This window comes from Neltuma alba, unplaced genomic scaffold (genome assembly GCF_004799145.2).
Source record: "Neltuma alba isolate B1F8T4 unplaced genomic scaffold, ASM479914v2 tig00012769_pilon, whole genome shotgun sequence".
Taxonomy (NCBI): domain Eukaryota; kingdom Viridiplantae; phylum Streptophyta; class Magnoliopsida; order Fabales; family Fabaceae; genus Neltuma; species Neltuma alba.
Window position 1 is genome coordinate 296,984 of NW_021637179.1, and position 21,895 is coordinate 318,878.

At 36.0% G+C, this 21,895-nt stretch overlaps 4 protein-coding genes across 4 annotated transcripts; 3 read left to right on the forward strand and 1 right to left on the reverse strand.

The window, feature by feature from the left end:
- The first annotated feature begins 867 nt into the window (after positions 1 to 867).
- Positions 868 to 2,292, forward strand: LOC114730855 (BTB/POZ domain-containing protein At3g09030-like). Its single transcript, XM_028917961.1, has one exon. The coding sequence runs from the start codon at positions 868 to 870 to the stop codon at positions 2,290 to 2,292; it is 1,425 nt and encodes a 474-aa protein (XP_028773794.1).
- Positions 2,293 to 6,131: 3,839 nt separating this feature from the next.
- Positions 6,132 to 10,013, forward strand: LOC114730860 (26S proteasome non-ATPase regulatory subunit 7 homolog A-like). Its single transcript, XM_028917963.1, has 10 exons — positions 6,132 to 6,396; positions 7,178 to 7,270; positions 7,356 to 7,437; positions 7,671 to 7,767; positions 7,925 to 8,000; positions 8,143 to 8,201; positions 8,498 to 8,620; positions 9,027 to 9,084; positions 9,602 to 9,687; positions 9,776 to 10,013. Exons 1-10 carry the CDS (start codon positions 6,210 to 6,212, stop codon positions 9,845 to 9,847), a joined length of 933 nt encoding a protein of 310 aa, XP_028773796.1. The 5' UTR covers positions 6,132 to 6,209; the 3' UTR covers positions 9,848 to 10,013.
- A 2,670-nt stretch (positions 10,014 to 12,683) lies between these two features.
- On the forward strand, positions 12,684 to 18,761 carry LOC114730861 (putative tRNA (cytidine(32)/guanosine(34)-2'-O)-methyltransferase). Its single transcript, XM_028917964.1, has 9 exons — positions 12,684 to 12,723; positions 13,109 to 13,158; positions 13,823 to 13,931; positions 14,637 to 14,697; positions 14,805 to 14,851; positions 16,484 to 16,576; positions 17,256 to 17,319; positions 17,632 to 17,739; positions 18,249 to 18,761. The coding sequence occupies exons 3-9, from the start codon at positions 13,866 to 13,868 to the stop codon at positions 18,488 to 18,490; spliced, it is 681 nt and encodes a 226-aa protein (XP_028773797.1). The 5' UTR covers positions 12,684 to 12,723; positions 13,109 to 13,158; positions 13,823 to 13,865; the 3' UTR covers positions 18,491 to 18,761.
- A 2,149-nt stretch (positions 18,762 to 20,910) lies between these two features.
- On the reverse strand, positions 20,911 to 21,222 carry LOC114730856 (uncharacterized). The gene has a single exon (XM_028917962.1). The coding sequence runs from the start codon at positions 21,220 to 21,222 to the stop codon at positions 20,911 to 20,913; it is 312 nt and encodes a 103-aa protein (XP_028773795.1).
- Positions 21,223 to 21,895: the final 673 nt, after the last annotated feature.

Consider the following 21,895-nt stretch of genomic DNA (forward strand, 5'->3'; position numbering starts at 1 on the left):
TTTTAAAACTTGTTCTAATCTTGAACAATTTTGACTATACCATCTAGGAATATAATCCCCACCATATGGTATGAGGAGAATTTTTCAGTACTATTTATAGGCTATTAGTAAGAAAACTTCAGCCCGTTCCGGGCTAAGTCATGTCCACACAGCAAGAGGTAAAACCAAACACAGTTCAGACCTTCATTTTCATCTTCAAATGAAGAACTAGAAACTTACTCCAACTTTGAAATTTCGCAAGCAAGGCGGGCAGATCAACGTTTTTCTGCTTTCGACTAGAAGCTTCTTCATATTACTGCTTATAAATTTACAATTAAAAATGTTGATGTACTAAATAAATGAGTATTTATCCTTTCATGCCTTAAGTCTCAGTTTACATTATAGATTCATTTGCAGGACTAGATAGCGAGAGGACTCTAAAATTCTAGGAAAAAGAAAGGGTTTAAAACAGATTGTGCTAATTGTATTGACTGCCGGGAAAATTTATTGGGGTCATTAACAGAAGTAGGATGCTCTCTGTGTATAAATCAATCATATTTACTGTAACAAATTCTTCTATATGATATATGATGTAGTCTTGCAGCTGAGATTGAAAATAGACGGCAGATGAGAAAAACATATCTGAGGGAAAACGATGAAGGAGACGAAGCCAAAGATTCCAGCTCTTGCATCGTTGGGAAGGTTTCGGAAAATGTCCACCGTTGTCCCACCGCCATTCTAAGAATGCAAGATATAATTGGTGAAACAACGAGGGGAACGCATCGTTTCGTTTCGATTCTGAGAGGTTGATTCGGAGATCATCATTTCCCAGATTTCCATTTTCCAAGCTGGTCAAAAGCTTTGGACTATCTTCGTGGTGCTCTCTCAATGGATGTGGCAACTTCTGCCTCTAGTTATGTGACCTCTCCGGACGACCGTATCAAGCTCAACGTCGGCGGGAAGCTCTTCCAGACGACGCTTGCCACCCTTCGTTCCGGTGGTTCGGATTCCCTACTCACCGCTCTCTCCCTCCGTGACACCGGCGATAACCACCCAGTTTTCATTGACCGCGACCCCGAGATCTTCTCCGTCCTCCTCTCTCTCCTCCGCACCAAGCAGCTCCCCTCCACGGCTCGTCGTTTCTCCAAGCAAGAACTCGCCGATGAAGCCCTTTACTACGGCATCGACGCCCAACTCAGGTCGGCCATGGCGCCGTCACCATTGGATGGGATCGACGCCTCTGGCACCGCAACAATTCGACCGGCGTCTGAAGGCTTGTCTACCACTTTCACTGCCGCCGAGGTCGATGGATCCATTTGGATAGCCCACGGTGGTCAGATTTCTTGCTACGACTGGAATCTCAGCCACTCATGCACCATTCGAACTCATCTAGACGAAATTGATTCGATTTGCCGTGTCTGGCCCGAAATTGTGGCTATAGGGTCAGAATCCAACGCGGGACTACACTTCTACGATTTCTCCGATGGGCGCAACATCGGGACGGTTCAGTGGACTGATCCTTCTGATCCCCGTATCTTCAAGGCCCGAGTGAACGCAATAGCTGGCTCAGAGAGTTCCATTTTTGCGGCGTTTGATTGCCCGCACAGAGAGAATTGTGTCCTTGAAGTAGATAAAACAAAGCTTCAGGTCGTGTCTCAGCTCGCTAGACAATCTGGTAATCAGGCTAAGCATACGGTTCCTGGGAAGCTGACGTGGGTACCCCAGACCGGCGTGCTTGTCGGAAGTGCAGTTACGAGCGGGGCTTTTGGATACTCTGGCTACATCAGATTGTGGGACCCTCGTTCCAGCGAGGTGGTGTGGGAGACGAATGAGCCGGGTGCAGGTAGAAGCAGTAGGTTTGGGGATTCGTTTGCGTGCGTGGACGTCGACGTGGAAGGCTTGGCTTTGTTCAAGCTCTGCTCTCAATCCGGGGATTTGGCAATGGCGGACATGCGGCATTTAAAAGAGGATCCGTGGATTTATTTGCAAGAAAAGAACCCAAGCTTGGTGAACACCGGGAGAGTTAGCAGCAGTGTGATTCATTGTTACAGGAAGCAGGTGTTTGTCGGGAGAGAGGGTGATTTAGAGGTTTGGTCCAGACTCGAAGGGATGAAAAATGGTGCAGAAATAGCTGGTGGAGATGCTGAGGGTTTGTATAGAAGAAATTTCGTGGATAAAATAGAGAATTCAGAGAGGGGGATTATTAAGCAGATCGATGGTGGTGGGAACAGGTTGTTTATTAGCAGAGAAGAGGTTGAAGGTATTGAAGTGTGGGAGAGTTCTTGTTCTTCTGGGGCGATTTCGGTTTTGTGATCAAGGAATTGTCATGGCTATGAGAATTTTGTCTCAAACCGGCTTTATTTAGTTGAGCGTGGTCACCCTACTTTACAACAGACCCTTTTGCACTATGCCAGAGACTTTTCCTCCCCGGAAACTGCAATTTTAGGTATGGCTTCGAATTCTATCAGCGTGTCACCGATGATTTTATACTTACAACATACTTTGTCCCCGATTATATTTGTTTTATATCTCTGCCAATATTTCATAGCCAGCTCCAAACTCGAATAAAGGAAGGAAGACGATTGTATTAGGCCCAGATGGCAAACGTAAAACTTCTGAATGGGACAATTTTTTATGGAACCAGAAATTGAAGTCATTTCTGGTCTATTAATTGCTTAAAATACTACTCTATTTTAGCATAATACAAATGACTTTGTCTACCATTCTAGTTTAGCACACCGCTATTTGGAGCTGTAAATCAATATGCTAAACTTTAAAACATGAGCATATCATTGGCAGGGGGGGATGACAGGGTTTGTCTGCGTACTACTACTCACCGATTGCTCTCTGAAGTATCATTGAATGACTAGAATCTTTCCTTATTAGAGCTCTGGTAGTTTGGTGCCTACAGTGTACGTGCTAAGCTTTCTTGTTATGTAAAGTTCCAGTAACTAGACCTTCTTTCTTCTTCTTTTGAAACTAGGTCGTAGACAAACATTGTTGGAAGAAGTATGCTTTGCAGGTGAACAGATGTTTGGGATCTTAGTTTAACCCGTTCTGCTGCCATTGTACATGCCAAAAAGTTCTTCAGATGCGATCTTGATTAAGTTATTCAAACTCATTGTTTTACCAGGATGTTAGGTAACCAGGATCGAGCTCCTCTAAAGAACAACTGCTCTTAGAGAGTTTTGTACAAGTAGGTAATTGTTGGTGTAAAAATTAAGGGGGTCAGTTTTCATTCATCTGTTTGTTTATATCAAGTCATTCCTTCTCTGAAAATTTTCAAGAGTTGATTTCATTATCAGCGGTGATCTTCCATGCCCCTTTTTGTTTCCTAGATAACCGAAGGCTAAAACACTGACAGGCAGCATGCCATATTTTACCTTACTAGCTCGCAGTTCTCTTTTGCTATATGGTTTCACACATTTCTGAAACTAGAGTTTGTGGAGACTAAAAAGTAGTGCTGAAACTTGTAGAATTGCTATACAAATGCCGAAGTGCAATTTCGCTGAGTGAAGTGAGATCAACCGCAGTGCTATTTTGTGTGTTGTTCATTCAGCTCAGGTTGAATGTGCATAGTGATATAAGTTTATAAGGTCCTGAGTTGGTTGGATACTGGTTATTATGGTGAAGGAATCATGAGATTCGAGGTTAACGACTTTTTGTTGTAAAATGTGTGCATATGGGGATGGTATGCCATGTTGTAAGCGACAATGGTCATTCTTATGTAAAACAGTAAAAAGTTCGAAGGCTAATATTGAAGAACGTCAAACTTTCCTTTGACATTTCCATTGGTAGCCAAGTAAAGCGGTCCTGAGTTCTTGTCATTCCATTGTCAACTTGTAGTGCACAAGCGAGGTCATAATTTAGAAGTAGCGTTCTTTTGCCTCAAAGTTTACCAGGTTTTCTGTGCATCTAAGGATTTTTCGAAGAATGTCTGAAATCAACCCTCCTTTCTGGAGTGACAATTAATTTGTAGTGCATAAGCAAGTTTCTACTTGGTCTTTCCTGGAAAAATCATCATTCCCCTACTATGAGGCTGGATTTTTCATGAGTCAAAAGTTTGAAATTTAGTTGTCTCAAATCAAGTTGATCTCCAAATGAAATGTTCTAATTCGGCTAATTATTTGAACTTACTTCTCTTGTTTTGTTTTTACTGTTAGAAGGGCAGATATTAGCCTCTTAATAATACAAGCGAAATTGATTCTATGATTTCCATATTTTGAATTAACCTTTTACAAGTTATTTTTTAGTATACGAAATAAATACATAAGAATAATTTTGTTGAAAACACTTTCCTTAAGTAATTATAGGAAGTTGCCCGGATAGAAATTTTCATAGCACTGCTCCATAAGGCTATTGTCTACAATCTGTGCTTGCCTTTAAAGTTTTCTATATTTGATTTAGTTGTAATTAATTAATACTTATTTGGTGTAAAGAATGTACTATGTAAATTTATACATTATATTTTTATATACACAAAAATTTAATAATTTAATTAGATTTTGATGTTTAGAATGTTATTGTTACTTATTCCCTCCTAATTCTTTCCATTTCATCTCCCATTTTTGAAAAAGGCAACGTTGGTTGTTTTTAAAGAAAGGACTTCAAAGAAACAAAAAAGACCTTTGCTCCTTCCATGGTGGCGACCGGGTTAGACCAGTTTCCTCATTTATCTCCAGCTCCCAAAACAAATTTTAGAGTAATTATGATAACATTTTAACTCCACACGCGACCCTCAGTAAACCCACTAATTTTAATTGACAAAAAAAATCTACAGCCCCTTCAATTAGTGGCCGGACGAGTTTCTATATTTGATGAATAGCAAGAGAAATATTGACTTGGTAGGTTTCAACCTTCCATTAATTCAAGCCAACCAAAAAAAAAAAGAAACAAGAAGAAGAAGGGAGAGTTGAAAGAGTTATGAAAAAAAAATTCTCTAGTACTTTGAATCAGTAATCCTCAATTACCCCGAACGTGCAAATAATTCGGCCAGTTGAATAAGTGCACCTTTCTCTTATCCCCATTACCTCGTCGCTTTAGCAAAGAAGATAGGCTTATCTAGGGAGGGAATTTTAATGGATGCTGATTGCTCCATGAAAAGGGGTTATATTATAAAAGACTTGCAGAGGAGGCAAGAATACAAAGGAATATATGTCGGTCCGTTTGGATAAATTAAATAGTAAAGAAAAGCAAGATTCGGATGAAGATGATCTCTTTTTATTTTTGGTGATAATCGTATGAAGATGATCACTTGGTTTCGAATCCGATCAAGATTTCAAAACTTGCCCGGTTAGTAAACGGTAAGGAATTTGAAGAATCGTCAAAATATACCAATGGATCCAGATATTGTGATTATGAGGATTAGAATTGAGCCACAAGTTTTGTGGCTATTGTTTTTTTTCCCTGTTGATTGTTATTGTAAAATGTAAAAGCATTTAATTTGGTTTTTTTACCCCAAAAAAAAAAAATTAAAGCGCTTATTTATCACCCAAGAAAAAGTTCTGACTCGATTTTTATGCTGTGAAAATCCATTGATTTGGTTCAATTCTTAGTCTGTCTCAATTTAACTTGAATTAAACTGAATCAAACTCTTTCATATCGAATGGAACAGATCGTATGTTTTTAATCCAAAACAATTGGTTTGCTTGGATCCGTGTTTTCGCCAAAATGAATCTAATCCTTGGACACTCTAAACTGTCCTTGCTACTCTTGATCCGTGGGATATTTGTTATCAAAATCAGGCCTTATTTTAAATAACAGTATAATGTGTTTGAAATGAAAACGACACTTTTTTAAAAAATAACTAGAAATTTTCTCATTTAATTTAATATATTCAAATTTCAATTAATATGTTATTCAAATCTCATTAATTAAATATATTCGGATCCATTAATATCATATCCAACCCATTTTTAAATGAATCTGGTATTACAAATTTTTAAAAATATAGTTAATTGATTAATAATTGATTGATTGATAGTTGATGACAGTTGATTTTATCATCAATATTTTATTTTTATTTTTGAAATTTATTCTCACCGCTAAAATATTTTTTAAAAACCTCTCTTTTTTTGGGCGTAAAGCTGAAAAGCGGAGCTCTAGAGTTTTAACTTGATATTTTTTATTGCTCGCAGAAAATAGAAATAGAACAGGGGCCGACGGGAAGAAGGGAAAGAGAAGGCCAGAAGGGTTTAGGAGGCGAGAGCGAGAAATCTGATACTTTTGAGATGGACGTGATAAAATCTCAGCAAATTTCATCCAGGCCCATAGAGAAGGTCATTGTGCATCCTCTGGTTCTTCTCAGCATCGTCGATAACTACAATCGGGTCGCCAAGGACACGCGCAAACGTGTCGTCGGCGTCTTGCTTGGTAGTTCATTTAAGGGCACCGTCGATGTTAGCAACAGCTATGCAGGTGAGTTCCCTTTCCTGAAATTTCCGATTTTGACTTCTAGATTTGATTGTTTTTATATTTTTAGGGTAAAATTTTGCAAATTTAAAACTGTGGGAGCAAAAACTAGTATGGATTTGAAATTTTGTTGGCCAACTAAGAAGAGAATTAGGGTTAGGTTTGCGAGTATGATTGTTATTATTATTCTAAGAAAAATTTAATGCAATTGTAAACACTTGAGTAGCTGTGTCGGCACACTATGATTGGTGATTAGGACTCGGACAATACAAAATGCTTTGGGACGGTCCTCTTCTAACCTAGTACTTTGTCGAATAAACCTCAGCAATAAATGACAGGATCAGCACCCCTCTACTTTTATGAGTATCACTATCTTAATATCCCCATGGTGTTCATGTGGAAGGGTGATCATGAGGATAGTCTTGCTTACGCTGATTCCTCTACTTATATTGAGGAACCGGTGTAGAATGGTTGTTGAAAATTTAGTTCAGCAGTGAAGATGAATAGGAATCTGCTTGTGACTACTCTAATATGGACGTGCCAGTCCCAAATAGTGCTGTAAGCAGACTACTGCTAGGTATAGAAACTCTAAGACTGGACATAATTAATTGTTGCGATTTGATTGCGCTGTTGGTTGTTCTTGTGTATGAATCTTGATTTGTTGCTTTTTTTTAATTGATTTTTACATCAAGGGCATATTGATTAGGATTATTTTCAGTACATTTTCCTTTTCTAGAATTCTGTAATTCTTGAGCATCCATTAATATGAATGATCTTGTAATTTCAGTGCCATTTGAGGAAGATGATAAGGACCCAAGCATCTGGTTCCTTGACCACAATTACCATGAATCCATGTTTTCTATGTTCAAGAGGATAAATGGTAATCTTGCATTGAGAATTCTTGTCTTGGGATTTTGATGAATGTCATTCACATTAATAACGTGTTTTACTGCGATCATTTTTAGCCAAGGAGCATGTTGTGGGATGGTATAGTACGGGCCCAAAGTTACGGGAGAATGATCTTGACATTCACAGATTATTCCACAAGTAAGAACGTGTATCTTCATCTGCTAACGATTGCTGGTAAAAAATATATGATATTCTCTGAAAGAAATTACACCAAATAAATTATATCTACTTGATTCTCTGGGTGCTCATTATTTCTATGAAAAGCTAGCTGTCCTTACTTGTTGTAAAGCATTTTGGCATATGACCTTTTTGTCCTGTCAAACTCTAGAAGATTGTTTTCCTCATTTGTTTATCTCTTTGTCCTATGCTAGCTATGTCCCAAATCCTGTGCTGGTCATCATTGATGTCCAGCCTAAGGAGCTAGGGATACCGACCAAGGCTTATTATGATGTTGAAGAAGTAAAGGAGGTAAGAGTTACATGGTGATACTCGAAAGCTTTACATAGTGATGAATGATTTGCATTATGATACGCTTTTCATGGGGTTTGAAGATTTCAAGTTGTATTACTTTGTCCCCCCTTCAAATACTTCCTGAATAGAGGCTAATTCTTATGTATCACAACAGAATGCTACGCAAAAGAGCCAGAAGGTTTTTGTTCACGTGCCTTCAGAAATTGCTGCACATGAGGTTGAGGAAATTGGTATGCTAAGATATAAAAATTGCAGCTCACTATTAGCATTTAGCACATCTTTGCCAATCAGCCTCTGTAGATGGATGCTGAGTTTATCTAAGTTTCTATCCTTATTCAATATGAGTTCTAATATATTACTACTTTTGTACAGGAGTGGAACACTTGTTGAGGGATGTCAAAGATACGACCATCAGTACACTTGCGACTGAGGTTCTAATCTTGCATTTCCCTCTCCATTGTCATTTCATGCAGTTTATTTTGTTTTCAATCATACTTTCTTCACTAGCAACTAGAGAGTTAGGGTATGTTTGGAATGAGGAGGATAATGATGAAGGAGGAATGGAGAAGTAAAGGAAGGGGGAGGTTTGTTTTAGATCTAAACCAAGAGGAAGGTCTGAATTCAATCTTCCATTCTCCTCAATCCAATCATATTCCCAAAATTCAGTGTGTACAATCTTATCCGCTTAATATAGAATTTGAACTGACAAACTGCCTACTTTGTTCAGGTTTCTGGTAAACTTACTGCGCTAAAAGGATTAGATGCTAGATTAAAAGAGATACGGGGTTACCTTGATCTGGTAATTGATGGGAAGCTTCCATTGAACCATGAGATACTTTACCATCTGCAGGTACAAGCGAATCACTTAAATTTGCAATCATGCTAACTACATTTTGTATTATCTAAAACTAAAATCTTTCTTGGTGTTCTTCCCTTTCATTATCCCCCAATAAAAACAAAAAACAAAATAGAGTATGTTGCATTTATAGGCGGGTACATGGCCAAAAGCTTATATGAAGAACTGTCTTAGATATTAATTTTTATGCTGTGATGTGACTTGCTTGTTCTGGTTTTAAATGGGTGCTGTCCACGTGGACAAAGTTTATGTAGTTAAATGTTCTCTTATTTAGTCATACGGATTGTGCCTCGTATAAGCTTGTTGATCTTGGAACTTTTTTACCCATGATTAGTTGATTACTACTTGGACGGAACAATCATATCTCATAGAGTTCTCTTGTGCACTTGACAAATTGCAGGACGTGTTCAACCTTCTTCCTAATCTCAACGTTTCAGAGTTAATCAAGGCCTTTGCAGGTACTACATGCTTAATGTTGAAGGATTGAATTAAGTGTAGTTTTTAGTCGTTTTCTATTTGATTCTTCATTACAACATAACAGGTGGTCTGATGTTGATTATGCTAGTTTCTTACCTTTTTTGGTTAAAAAACAAAAATAAAAGAAGGTGCATCTTTTTGGAGATGAGATCCCTTCCTTTTTTGGGCCAGAAGATTCCTTCTGTTAAACCTAATGGAAAATGCTCGAAACCCAATGCACAAAGCTCCTATCAAACTCAGTTGAGATCTTTCCAGTTTCATTAGATATAAGAAATAGTGTTTCTTAAGGAAGAAATAGTGGTTGCCTTAAAAGCCCAGCGCGTGGAGGAGAAGTTACATTCTTTTTTTCTTTTTTTTTTTGATAAAAGGAGAAGTTACATTCTAGCTTAGAATAGATTGAAAGGAAAAAATGTATGCCCTTGAATTGCTAGTTTCTTTTGATCTTGGGCCTACCAGTGTGATTGCAATAATAATGCATGTTCATTTGTACCTCTGCAGTGAAAACAAATGACATGATGCTGGTTATTTATCTTTCTTCTCTGATCCGGAGCATCATTGCACTTCACAATTTGATTAATAATAAGGTGAGTTGTCGTCTCTTGCGAAGGCCTAAGCGGTTGGTGTGATATCTGTACATTGTTCTAACTTCTAACTGAACTATTGGATCACCAGATGCTGAACAAGGAGCATGAGAAAGCTGAAGATGCAAAACCAGTTACAATCCCTGCTGTCAGCGGAAGCTGATTTTGGGGTTTCTTTCAAGGCGGTCCAAACCAGCTATCTACATTTGAGGCTTTCCATTCTTAATATTTTTGTATTATATTTATGCGATTAGATATTAGATTTGAATTGGACCTTATCCGATGAAATTTGTCAAATGTAATGTTTTAACTTAACTTTTTTTTCCCCCCCCCCAGCTGATATTGATGCTCTGCTATTCGTTGTCAAATCTTTTCATATTCCTCTCGACTCTTTACTTGTTCAAGTTTATAGTCATGTTCTAGCCACGGGTCTTGCTGGTTCGCATAATCGTCGGTTGCCAAACATGCCTGGATGTTAGTATTGCTCAAATCAGGGAAATGATTTTGCCTCGGCATATATTATCATACGTGTTATGGTAGAATATGATAATTTTTACTCATTTTTATTTAGAAATACAAGTATTAACTGTGTTCTTAAATTTTTTTGAATTTTTGAATTTTAATTCTATCACCTACATTGAATTTCATATGCGTAATCTTAAAACAAGTGCTTCCACTTCTTGTTTCTTGTCATTATAACGAAGTAATATCAGGATAAAATTTAGGTATTTAAATTTTAAAAATATGTTCAAATCATTGAGGATGAGTGTTGGGTACGAATAAAAATGGGAATATAATTTTGTGAGAATCCTATTTAAATTCATCCAAAATACCTAAATTTAAATTTAGGCTTATATTTTTAACAAATTTCTAATTAGGTAATGAGAACTATTTAGAGATTTTTTAATGTTGTAGAATAACTAGAATGCCCTTCTTTTATTAAAAAGAAAAATTAACTATTTTATCCCTCTCAAGTTTCAAGTGATTTCTCATTTTTTATGATTATTTTTTCAGACTAAAATACATACAAGTAATTTTACAATGTTTGAAATTTATATATATAACTTACACTATTAAAAATATTTTAATAAGACATGTTAAATTACAAATATAAGTAACCTTTAAACAAATATCTTTTATTCTCAGTTGTTATAATTTATGTGAGTTTTATTTACTTAAGAAATATTGAATCCAACCGAAAATGTAAATTATTACATTTATAACTAAATATTTTAAAATCTTAAAACAAATATTTACAACCTAAAAAGAAAAAGTATTTATTTAAAGACTACTTATATTGTAATTTAAAATGTTTTATGAAAATATTTTGAAGGTTTTTGTTATATATACAAAACTTCAAATACTAAAAAACTATTTATATTTTGGTCTAAGTATTAATAATAAGAAATGACAAACCACTTCAAAGATATAAAATAATCAAATTTCATTTTTAATTAAAGAAGAGTATTTGGTCATTTAACAACATTTAACAATCCCTAATTAGGTCTTATATCCTGATTAGGAATTTATTAGAAGTGTATGCCTCAATTTGAATTTAAATATTTCTACTGGATTTAATTGAGATTTTTCCTATAATTTTTTTAAAATAAGAATGGGAATATAATTTTTTAAAAAAGTTATTTTTATTTATAGAAAAGTGAAAGTTACAAGGGAAATATAGAACTGCCCAGGTTTCACTTTGCTTAGAATTTGATTTTTTTTTTTTACAATCCGTAAATTTATATATAATACATAAACTAGATTTTTTTATAATCCGTAAGATAATGATAAAAATGTTAGATCCCCACACCATGTCCATTGGCGTAAGGAGGATCTGATATAATATTCTAATTTTCTCCTGAAAAATAAGATTTTAAAAATTTAAACTATGAATGGTGAGATTTAATTTCCATTTTTCCTGAACTCACTAATTTTGGGTAAAACTCAAAAACTATACTTGAACCCAAATCTTCTATCGGGGAAAAAAAGCAAAGAAAGATTAATTCAACGAAAGTAAACATGATCAAATAATAACAGAAGAAACCTTTGACCTGAATATTCTGCAAGGACTAAAAAGATTGATCCATGAGTTTTTCTAATAAACAAAATAAAATCATAAGAGAAGAAGAAGAAATTGATGAGATAGTTAAATTTTTTTTAGAAAGAAAAAAAGTTGTCTTTTTTTTTTTTAAATCATATTTAATGCTCAAGCGTGCCGGACCTGGCTATGAGGGGAGCCCAGGCAGGAGCTTATGCAGCGCCGCGTCTGCATTTCAAACGAACTGTGCCTCACAAATCGCAGACGAGCTAAACTTTAACTTTCTTTCATCCTTTTCCTCTGTCATCTTTTATTTTTATCAAACTAAGCTTGATTGCCCTTGATATTTGGCGGGTTCCTGGAACACTAACATTGGGAGAAAGGAGGCATTTTTAAATACAAATTAATAACGCAGTAACCAAAAACCATGGGCAAGGCTTCAAGGGACAAGAGGGTATGATTGATATATCTCTCTCTGATTATGTTCTCTTACTTTGTTGCTTCTTCGTGTTCAGCTGGATTTTTTCCTCTTCTTTTAACAGGATATCTATTATCGGAAAGCTAAAGAGGAAGGTTGGCGTGCTCGAAGTGCCTTTAAACTTCTTCAAATAGATGAGGAATTCAACATATTTGAAGGTGCGTTCCTTGTGGGTGAAATTCAAATATCCTGCCACAATAGGTTTTTGTTTGCTTGTTTTTCTTAACATTTTGGAGAAACAAACGAATGATCAGAAGGATTTCCCTCTGTTTTGGATTTGAGGCTGAGAATGTGATTAGTGTTAGATAGGAATAGATATCAAGCACTGGCAAATAACTGGAAGGTTTAGTGAGTTTTGTAGTTCACAACTTAACAGCACAACATACACACACTTGTGTGCATGTGTATCTGTATAGCTGTATTTATGGGCACAAGTTCCCTTTCTTGGCTTACAGTTACAATTTCTTTTGCAGGGGTGAAACGGGTGGTAGATCTATGCGCTGCCCCTGGTAGTTGGAGTCAGGTACTATTGATTAGAAATCTGATAATATTGAGCATCAGAGAGATGGGGAACAATAAACAATCAATGATCGTAATTTCCTTTCTTTTCCTGTATGCTAAAAGAACACTGTTGATCGAGGGTGAATGAAAGATACAACCAAAAGAGCCAGATTTACTAGATCAATATGCTAGGTTAAGGGGAAAAGCATTGACTGATCTAAAAACGAAAGATTTGCTGAATAATGTTTGACATTATTATGAATGGGAAGCACAATCCACGTTGGAGGTGAAGATAAGTCATTGGTGGTAGAACATTGATGTAAAAGTCTTGAGTCATGCATGTGCATTTTCGGATCTCATGCGGATTTCATCTTAGTCACTGGATAATTCCTAGTTCCTTTATTCAGGTTTTGAGCCGTAAACTCTATCTCCCAGCAAAACTTGCACCTGATACAAAGTAAGTTCACTTTCTCGGAAAGTTCTTTGCTTTCTTTAGGATTTCCTTGATTTTAACGTTTCAGTGTACCAGTTTACAAATATGAATTATGAACCATGGTATAAATCACGGCCTAAAAGCATTTCACCTTCCCACTGATGAGCTTTTGCATGAAAGTGTCAACATTATTGACCGTGCAAAATGATTATCAACTGTGGTATCCTTATTAAGCATTTATGCATTGAACATTACAAAAACAGAAATGAGTTTGAGGATAAGCGACACATAAAATTACTCTATATGTATCACTATCATATAATTAATCTTTGCGTTTGACTATTGAATACTGGTACGTTGTGTATCTATATATATTTTTCATAAGCTATATACAGTTTTGTTCCTTTGCCTAAAAACTTAAATTGTTTAAGGTACAGTCACAAACTAGTTGGTTTTGACAGTATTAGCAGCCATTGGATTTAAATTTCATGAACATTTAGTTATTATGCAAATCTGATGTTTTGTAAGTGATCATTAAAAAGTCATTGACCACTTCAAAAGTTTTAAACTTGTGGACTAACATTGTTATCATGAAATTTATCTTCAAAAATATCCATTGCTACTTTTTTATTGTCATTGATGTCATTCTGTCAAGAACATAAATTTCTTGCCACACCATGATATTCAGGGATGATGATCTTCCTCTCATAGTTGCTATTGATCTACAGCCAATGGCTCCTATTGAAGGTGTTATTCAGGTGCAGGGTGATATAACTAATGCCCGTACAGCTGAAGTGGTATGTACAGCAGTATTATCTCGAAATTTTGATGTATCCTTTTATTTTTAATAGGAAGACATATTAATAATCACGCATCTATATCATAGAATTTTATTAAGAAGTTCATGTTTTGCTTGTCCTTTTTCCTTTTGGATATAAATGATTTTCTTTTGGGGGCGAGTGGATAATGCATGATACTGAAGATATTATGCTTCTGAACTATTTGGGTTAGAATCCATTATTGAGGGATATATATAGATTGTGAATTCATATGTTTAAATCATTTATCTGCTATTGTATGTTTATATTTTTATATCATAAAATCATATACTCATTGCTCCTGGTTTGTTTGACTATCAACTACATACTCGCACCTCCCTTCTGCTGTTCTTTTCTTCTTGGAGATAAGAAAACATGATGGTAGAAATGCAGTAAAGAAACAAAAGACAGCTATCGGATTGAAAGAAAGTCAGTGCAGTTGTGCACAAAATGCAATTATGTACATTGTTGTAGTTCCTTAGTATGGTCACTCAGGGTCATATGGATTTGACCTGGTTTTTAAATGATCCTTTTATCTTATATTTTCACCCTCTAGGAATCGGTTGGAGCTTAAAAGTATAGAACTTGCTCCTTCAATGCTGCTTATCGCCAACCAATCTGATTTTCTTCAATTGGCTTTTGTCCCCAAGTATATGAAAGTGTCATTTGTATTGTTTTCTTCAGGTCATTAGACATTTTGATGGTTGCAAGGCTGACCTGGTTGTATGTGATGGTGCTCCCGATGGTAAGAAGCATTCATAATTTGACTTCATAATGTTTTGATGTGTAATATGTATAGTTATGTTTAGACTGGGAAACTAAGATTTGTTCCATATTTTCGTGCAGTCACAGGTCTTCATGACATGGATGAATTTGTTCAGTCTCAATTGATACTAGCAGTAAGTACTTAACTGTTGTTGTAAACAGCTTTCTTAATGTTTCCCCCCTCTTTTGGTCTGTTATCCTGATAGTTCATCACAATTTGGAAATCAAAATATTATTGAAAGGGTGAATATATGCTGACCACTCAATTTTTATTCAATCCTCTATATTCTCTTGCTGGAAATGTATGAATGATGTTTTCCTTTGTTTCCAATCAACAAACTTCTATTCTCGAGAAGCACATCCTTTTGGATGGTGTATATATCTATGACATCCCAAACGATTCAAACCGGGGGGAATTGGGGTCTATATTTGAAAGCCATTATTTAATTAAAGAAGCTGAAATATCATGGTGGAACTAGTGGTCTAGCAGGCAAGTTTTGGCATCAATCGCTGATTGGGTTAATGATGACATGGATCCTCTGAACATGAAACAACAGATTTATGAAATCAATAAATTCACTGAGAGTGAGGTCAGGAATTTCTTGGTATTTGTTTGGGAAGCCCTTCAATGCATGACTCATCATCTTTGGTGACCACGTCCAAAGGTGAAGTTGTTTCCCTTGATGAAGAACCTAGGAGTTATCTTAAGCTTATGGAAAACCTATTTGCAAGTGAGGCTCCTAGCTCTATGCCCTTGCCCATTTGGAAAAGGGATTCTCCAATGCAGATCCCACTCTTGTTTCCAGGTATTCTTGGATTGGGGTTATTGGTAGGCTCTTGTTCTTCCTCTTATTAGAGAACCAGTTGAGCCTGATGTTCTGCTGGTATTTCGGCAAGGATTGCAGGAAATAACGTTAATATTGAAGAGAAGCAATCATTTTCAATTGCTAATTTTCACCTTGAGGACAACGTGAAGCTTGGAGGGCCAGTTAATGATGGAGTCGTAACTTCTTGACTGAGGAGGCTAAAGGCCTATGGGAAGAGTATGTAAACAAAAAAGGGTACAAGGGATTGGCTAGTGGGAAGGGAGAGTTGTGTTCTGTGAGTGTCAGCTGGGGTATGAGTGTGGTGAGATGGATAAGAGTGTGTTTGTGGTTGGAGATTTTTATGGAGTTTTGCGGTTTAAGAGAAGCAAGAAAGAATTTGGCTAGTGTTGAGGAAAAAGTCCAAGCCTTTTGAAAGCCTGAGGAGATATTTCTTTTCCTTGTAGTTTGTTGTTTCTGTGCTTTTGTGTGTTTATGTTTTGCGAGAACTGCTGTAATAGCTTGTCTTTCTGTTTTATTTAGTTGAATCTATAGCAGAGTATGTTTCAGTTTCTTGTTTTGGTTTGGGTTCCATGAAATCTCTTTATTTTATAATCACATTTTTTATTGTTCTTTTTTTACCCCCCCCCCCTGGGTGGGGGTTTTCGTTTGCTGCCTTGATAACTCATCACAAATTGGAAATAAAAATAATATTTGAATGGTGGATGGATGCTGATGACTCAATTTTTATTCATTCCTGTTTACTTTCTTGCAAGTAAAGTGTGTGATTATGTTTTATTCTTTGTTTTCAATCAAACAACTTTTCTTCCTAAGAAGCATTTCCTTTTGGGCGGTGTGTAATCGCTAAATGATTTATTCCTCATCTTGCTAACAGTTTTGTAATCATTCTTGGCAATCTTGTTAGATTTTGAAGTTTATTACTTAGCAGATTACCTCTTGCAGGGTTTAACAATTGTTACTCATGTACTCAAGGAGGGAGGCAAGTTTATCGCAAAGATATTTAGAGGAAAAGACACAAGCCTCCTATACTGTCAGGTTTAATTTGACATTGACTGAATCATGTTTCGCATTTATTTCTTCCAGTCTAACCTATCTGGATAGCTTTTTCAACATCCATGTGAAGGTGACTATAGATGTTATTCTCTGAGAGTCATGATAGACACTGAGAAAGGAGAATGAAGAATAAGAACCTCTGGAAACAGTATAGGCAATCCAGTGCCATGAGATTTGTGATTCTGAAAGTTAGGTCGCCATGTTTATACATGCAGATTTCAGTAAAATTCTCCAACATCAGTTCGACCAGAATTCTTAAGGAAAATGATGAGCTGACTAGATGATAAGTAATCAATATAGTTGTACTTTGTTAGAAATGGGAAAGCTTGGAGATACTTTCTTGAGAATTAGAAAAGTGCACTAGTGATGGTGGATTGAATTTTTCAAAATTGATTCCCTGAGTAATAGAAATTCTTTTGTACAGTTAAAAGAACCTACTCATGCAAGTATCTGAAATTGCAGCCGTCCTTGTGACATTATCATGCAGTTCTAATTGCTGCTGCCAATTGCAATTGTTTTTTGAATTGTCCTAGAATCTTCTTCCGTTGCATGATTATGTTTTTAATAGCAGTAATGATTTAGTAGTTTTAATGTCTACCTAGATTTATGATTACATGCCCTATGTTTCTTTAGTTATATTCATTTGTTTGTGGGTTTGCAGCTGAAGTTATTCTTCCCTGTAGTGACTTTCGCAAAACCAAAAAGCAGTCGAAATTCTAGCATAGGTAAATTCTGGGTTACCTTCTTTTACTATTTTAACTTTTGACATGGGTTTCTTTGCTTTTCCCCCCTAGAAGGAATCACTTAGGAGCTGAGAGTCATGCCTTCTATGTATGAAAGTTTTGTATGCGAACTTCTGATTATTTAAATGGAGAACCTATTATACATTATCTGCTTCATTAGCGTCCCTATCTTTATACTACTTTTCTTAGTTTAGCCTCTGCTTCCGTGCCTCCACCGATGCTTATTTTTGTTTGGATGCTAGGAAGGTATAGTTGGTTACTATTTGTGATAATTCTTAGTTTTTTCCCCTCCAGAGGCATTTGCAGTTTGCGAAAACTATTCCCCTCCTGAAGGATTCAATCCCAAAGATTTGCATCGCCTGCTAGAGAAGGTTGGAAGTCCCTCAGGGGCTGATGATATAGGTATAGTCAATCCCTTTAGCTAATCTTTTGGCTTTTATACAAAGTAATTCTACTTCTAAAAATTCATTCCTCCTCTAGTATGCTCAAGCGTCATAATCTGAGAAATTATTACCTTCCATTTTTCACAAAGGAAAATTTTGTTTGGCCCTTGAAAAGAGGGTGGACTTTCAATTTGGTCATTCACATATAGTTGTCACTTTTCTATTTCATTTGCATTTAATGTTTAACATCAAATTTAATAATCGGATGACTTGGCTGTTATTGGATGGTAAATTTGGCGTGAGTAATGGATGGCAAATGACATCCTGTCAGCAGCCTATTAGATTTGGCGTTAAATTTTGGAATCATAATGGAAGGGATTTGTAAGAATTTGAATTTCATCCATGGGGACCAAAATAAAAGTTCATCGATGTGTCAGGGACCAAAATAGGTTTTCTTCTTTCTATAAAGACCAGGGTCTTTACTCTTTAGTTGATCTCGTGTGACTGGAAACGCATGCTTGTGTGCAGATTGTAGCAGTGGGTGGTTGGAAGGACCAAATAAGGTTTATATTCCATTTTTAGCTTGCGGAGACCTGAGTGGGTATGATTCTGATCGCTCATATCCACTACCTAGAGTTGCTGAGGGAACATATCAGAGCTTGGATCCTGTACAGCCACCTATTGCCCCTCCCTACAAGAGAGCTCTTGAGTTGAAAAAGGCCTCCACTCAGGGAATCCGACAACTTGAAGATCTCTCCTTGGATTCTTGATAATATGCCTTGCACTGCTTAATCATAATGCTGTTTGGAATCTTTATTCTTTTCCTCCTGCTATGATATTATTAGTGAATTGGAAATAAATGGACTTTTGTGGAAGCTTGGAAACACCTTTTTTTTTTTGTTGGGGGGGGGGGGATCCTTAGGTAAATCTAATTCACGTCTGATTACAAGACATGCTTATCCTAGCTTAGTTTCTGTCTCTAATAAATTTCAGTTCATCTTTGAATTTTTTGTATTTTCTACTTGCATCATTGTTGCCTTACCTGGTGGTGATCATTTTGATCGTCATTTTAGAATACAAATGCAAATTCTTCAGAGATGTTGGTCCAAGCTTGTAACTGTTCACGGGTTTTGGTATAGAAATTAAAATTTTTGGCAAATAATTTTTTTAGAATGTTAGACTGAAGCTTTTGTGTAATTAGGACTAGATATATTTATGAATGAATGAATATAAAGATAAATATGAGAGATACATCTTTTAATATAACTAGAAAAATGGACCCCTGCATTGCAAGTCTCATCTCATAGCAACCTGCACTAAAGCATGGAATCTCATGATAAATTGTTCGATTGACCATTTGTGAATATTGTGTATAAGTAACATCCTTTTTCTGTAAAAATTTTTACTAAATGCATGAAGGTAAAGAATTAACATGGGCTGTTGTGCAGAGTTCAGTAGACAGAAACAAGACAAAAAGACTTGAGATTACTGTGAAAGAAACAATGTAGGGTTGCATCAGTTCTTACCTTTTATTTTGCTTTAAGAGGGGGGCACGGTTACCAGAGCACCCAGAATAGGGCTTTGGAGAAACATGAAGACATGACTTTGTATTTGCATGGAAAGATGTTAGCCTGGGTTCCCTCATCCCTCAGCAATAAGCTATTGGACTACAGTTCCTCTGGTCAAAAGGTTGTGTGGCAAAGCAGTGGATTGCCATTTGCATATTTACTCACGCTGGGTTTTTCTTTTTTTCCCCTCCAATCCCAAAATTCTTATACGCTGGAATTAATTATGTAGAGAAGGGTATTTTTGATAATTGGGTATTAAAACATATTTACATATTAAAAAAAAGAACCTTAGGACTTGAGAGCTGTTTTCGCATTTCATGAGACTTGACAGTTAAAATTCTTGTGTTGGACTTCAAAGTAATTTTCTCTTCTTTCAACAATAATAAAAGTAGTCTGTATATTTGAGCAAAAATTAAAAAAAAATAAAGAATTACTAAAACAAAAAAAGTGAGATATCCTGCATAGAATCTTTTAAATACAGAATACATGATTACCATAAAAATATTACTTTATAGTGCTTGATATTTCAGAATATGATTGCGAGTCTGACATGTTCAATTATACGTAGAGGAGGCCTTGGTACTCGAGAACGCTTTCGCTTTAGAACTGTGTGTTGTAATGATGGATCATGCTTGAGTTTTCAGAATCTTGATTCTTCCCTGTTAAAATTGCTGAGTGGTTTCATTAGTTGCATTTTCTTCTGCAACTTTTTCAGAGATTGCATTGCATTAAACTAAGTGGCACTATATGATTTTTAAAAAAGTGAACTCACAGTTCAACGTCGTGGAAGACTGAAACTTCATTGTTGAAAAAAAAATTTTAAAAGTGAACAGATTCTTTTGTGAGTGTATTATTAAAAAAATCACAAATATTATATATCCTCTGGAAATTCAGTTTTATCAAGATTTTGGAGCATGATCATTCTAGAATGGTTACCTTCTATGACTGAATGATTAAGATAGATAAAAAATTATAATTTTCTGATGGATTAAAATTATAATACGTAGTCAGTAAGTCATGGATGCTAAACATTATTACTGATTTCGAACCTCTTTTGTGCAATCTAGTGGACATGGTTGAATTAGCAAGTAATTTTGAAATGATACTGCAAATCAACGTAAATCCTAGGTATCTCTTTTTATTTTGTTGACGTTAAGGAAACTTTTTTTTTTTTTTTCCCTTTCATCTTCTGAACTGACCTTCTTCCAAAACTAAAAAATTACGTGGTACAAGCCTCTGTCCAGCTCCTCCTTTTGTTGCAGTTCAAATTCTAATTCATTGTTAACAGTTAGCCACTCGTCAAATACAGATGAAATGGCAGAAGGAAAAAAAAGAAAAAATGGAAATCATACCAAAAATATGGTGGCGAATTAGATTGACTCTCAGAGAACTCTAATCAATAAGAGATTGCAATTTGCAAATCTATCTAACTAGTTTCTTACTCATTTCATGAACAAATTCATCAAAAATCAGAAGAGCGTCTCTTCAAATTCTACAGAACGACCAACGCAGGGCTAATTCTTCAGAAAACAAAAGCAAGACAATCCTCAAATTACATCGAAACACAATATTATTTTTTTTTCACGCCATATCATGTTTCTGGGATAACATATAATAGATTCTCAACTGGGTCTCTCTCTAGAAGAAGAAGAATGCAAGAACTCGATACAATCTTCAACAGCTTCAGCTCGATGAGAATCAGAAGAGCCTGCAGATAAGGAACGTGACCTAACCATGGTGGAAGAAGACACCTTTCTTGAAGATCTTCTTCTTATAGAAACAACCTTCATAGCTCCCGCCATCATCTTCTCTCCTAGTCGCAGCAAAAAGCTCACCGGCGACAAACTGCCACCCTCGCCATCGTGCTTGAGAAAGACGGTTGATTTCTCGTTGACATCAGGACTGAAACACACCCTTTTGCTATTTTTTGACATGGAGCGAAAATTTGAGCCCTTAGAGGGATGAATCAGAAACTGCGAATGTCTTCGGCTCCGCTCCTATGAGCGAGAGAGGAAGAGAGGAAAACAGAGCACGAGACAGACGGCGAACAAAAGTGAGAGGGGACAGTCGTATAAGTTAGCAAAGCATATACATATAAATACATGCATATATATATATATAGAGAGAGAGAGAGAGAGAGAGTTTCGGTAAGACGCTTCACAGTAAAAACTAAAATGGAAAAGGAGATATTGTAAGATCAAAGTCAAGGAGCAAAAAGAGAGAGCGATGTTTGAATGATAGTTAAACCTTGAAGGAAATTTCAAGCCTTCAAACTCATCACAGAGAGAGAGAGAGAGAGAGAGAGAGAGAGAGGTCAGGTTGACCCTAAGATCAAGCAAGCCTCTGCTTGTACTTTCTGCGAACATACGTTCATATAAAATTTTAATATATGCATCTATACACATAATTAAAAAATTTTGAAAAGCAACCCATTATTTTTATCATAAATTCATAATAAACAGTATGCCTTGAATGTGATTCACACTAACTTTGTTTTATATTTTGTTAAGTAAAATAATTGCTCATGAACAGGCACAAGATCAATGAAGTTGATCCTTGTTTATTCTCCAAAGTCTGACGAATCAAATCTCATTATTTATAAATAGG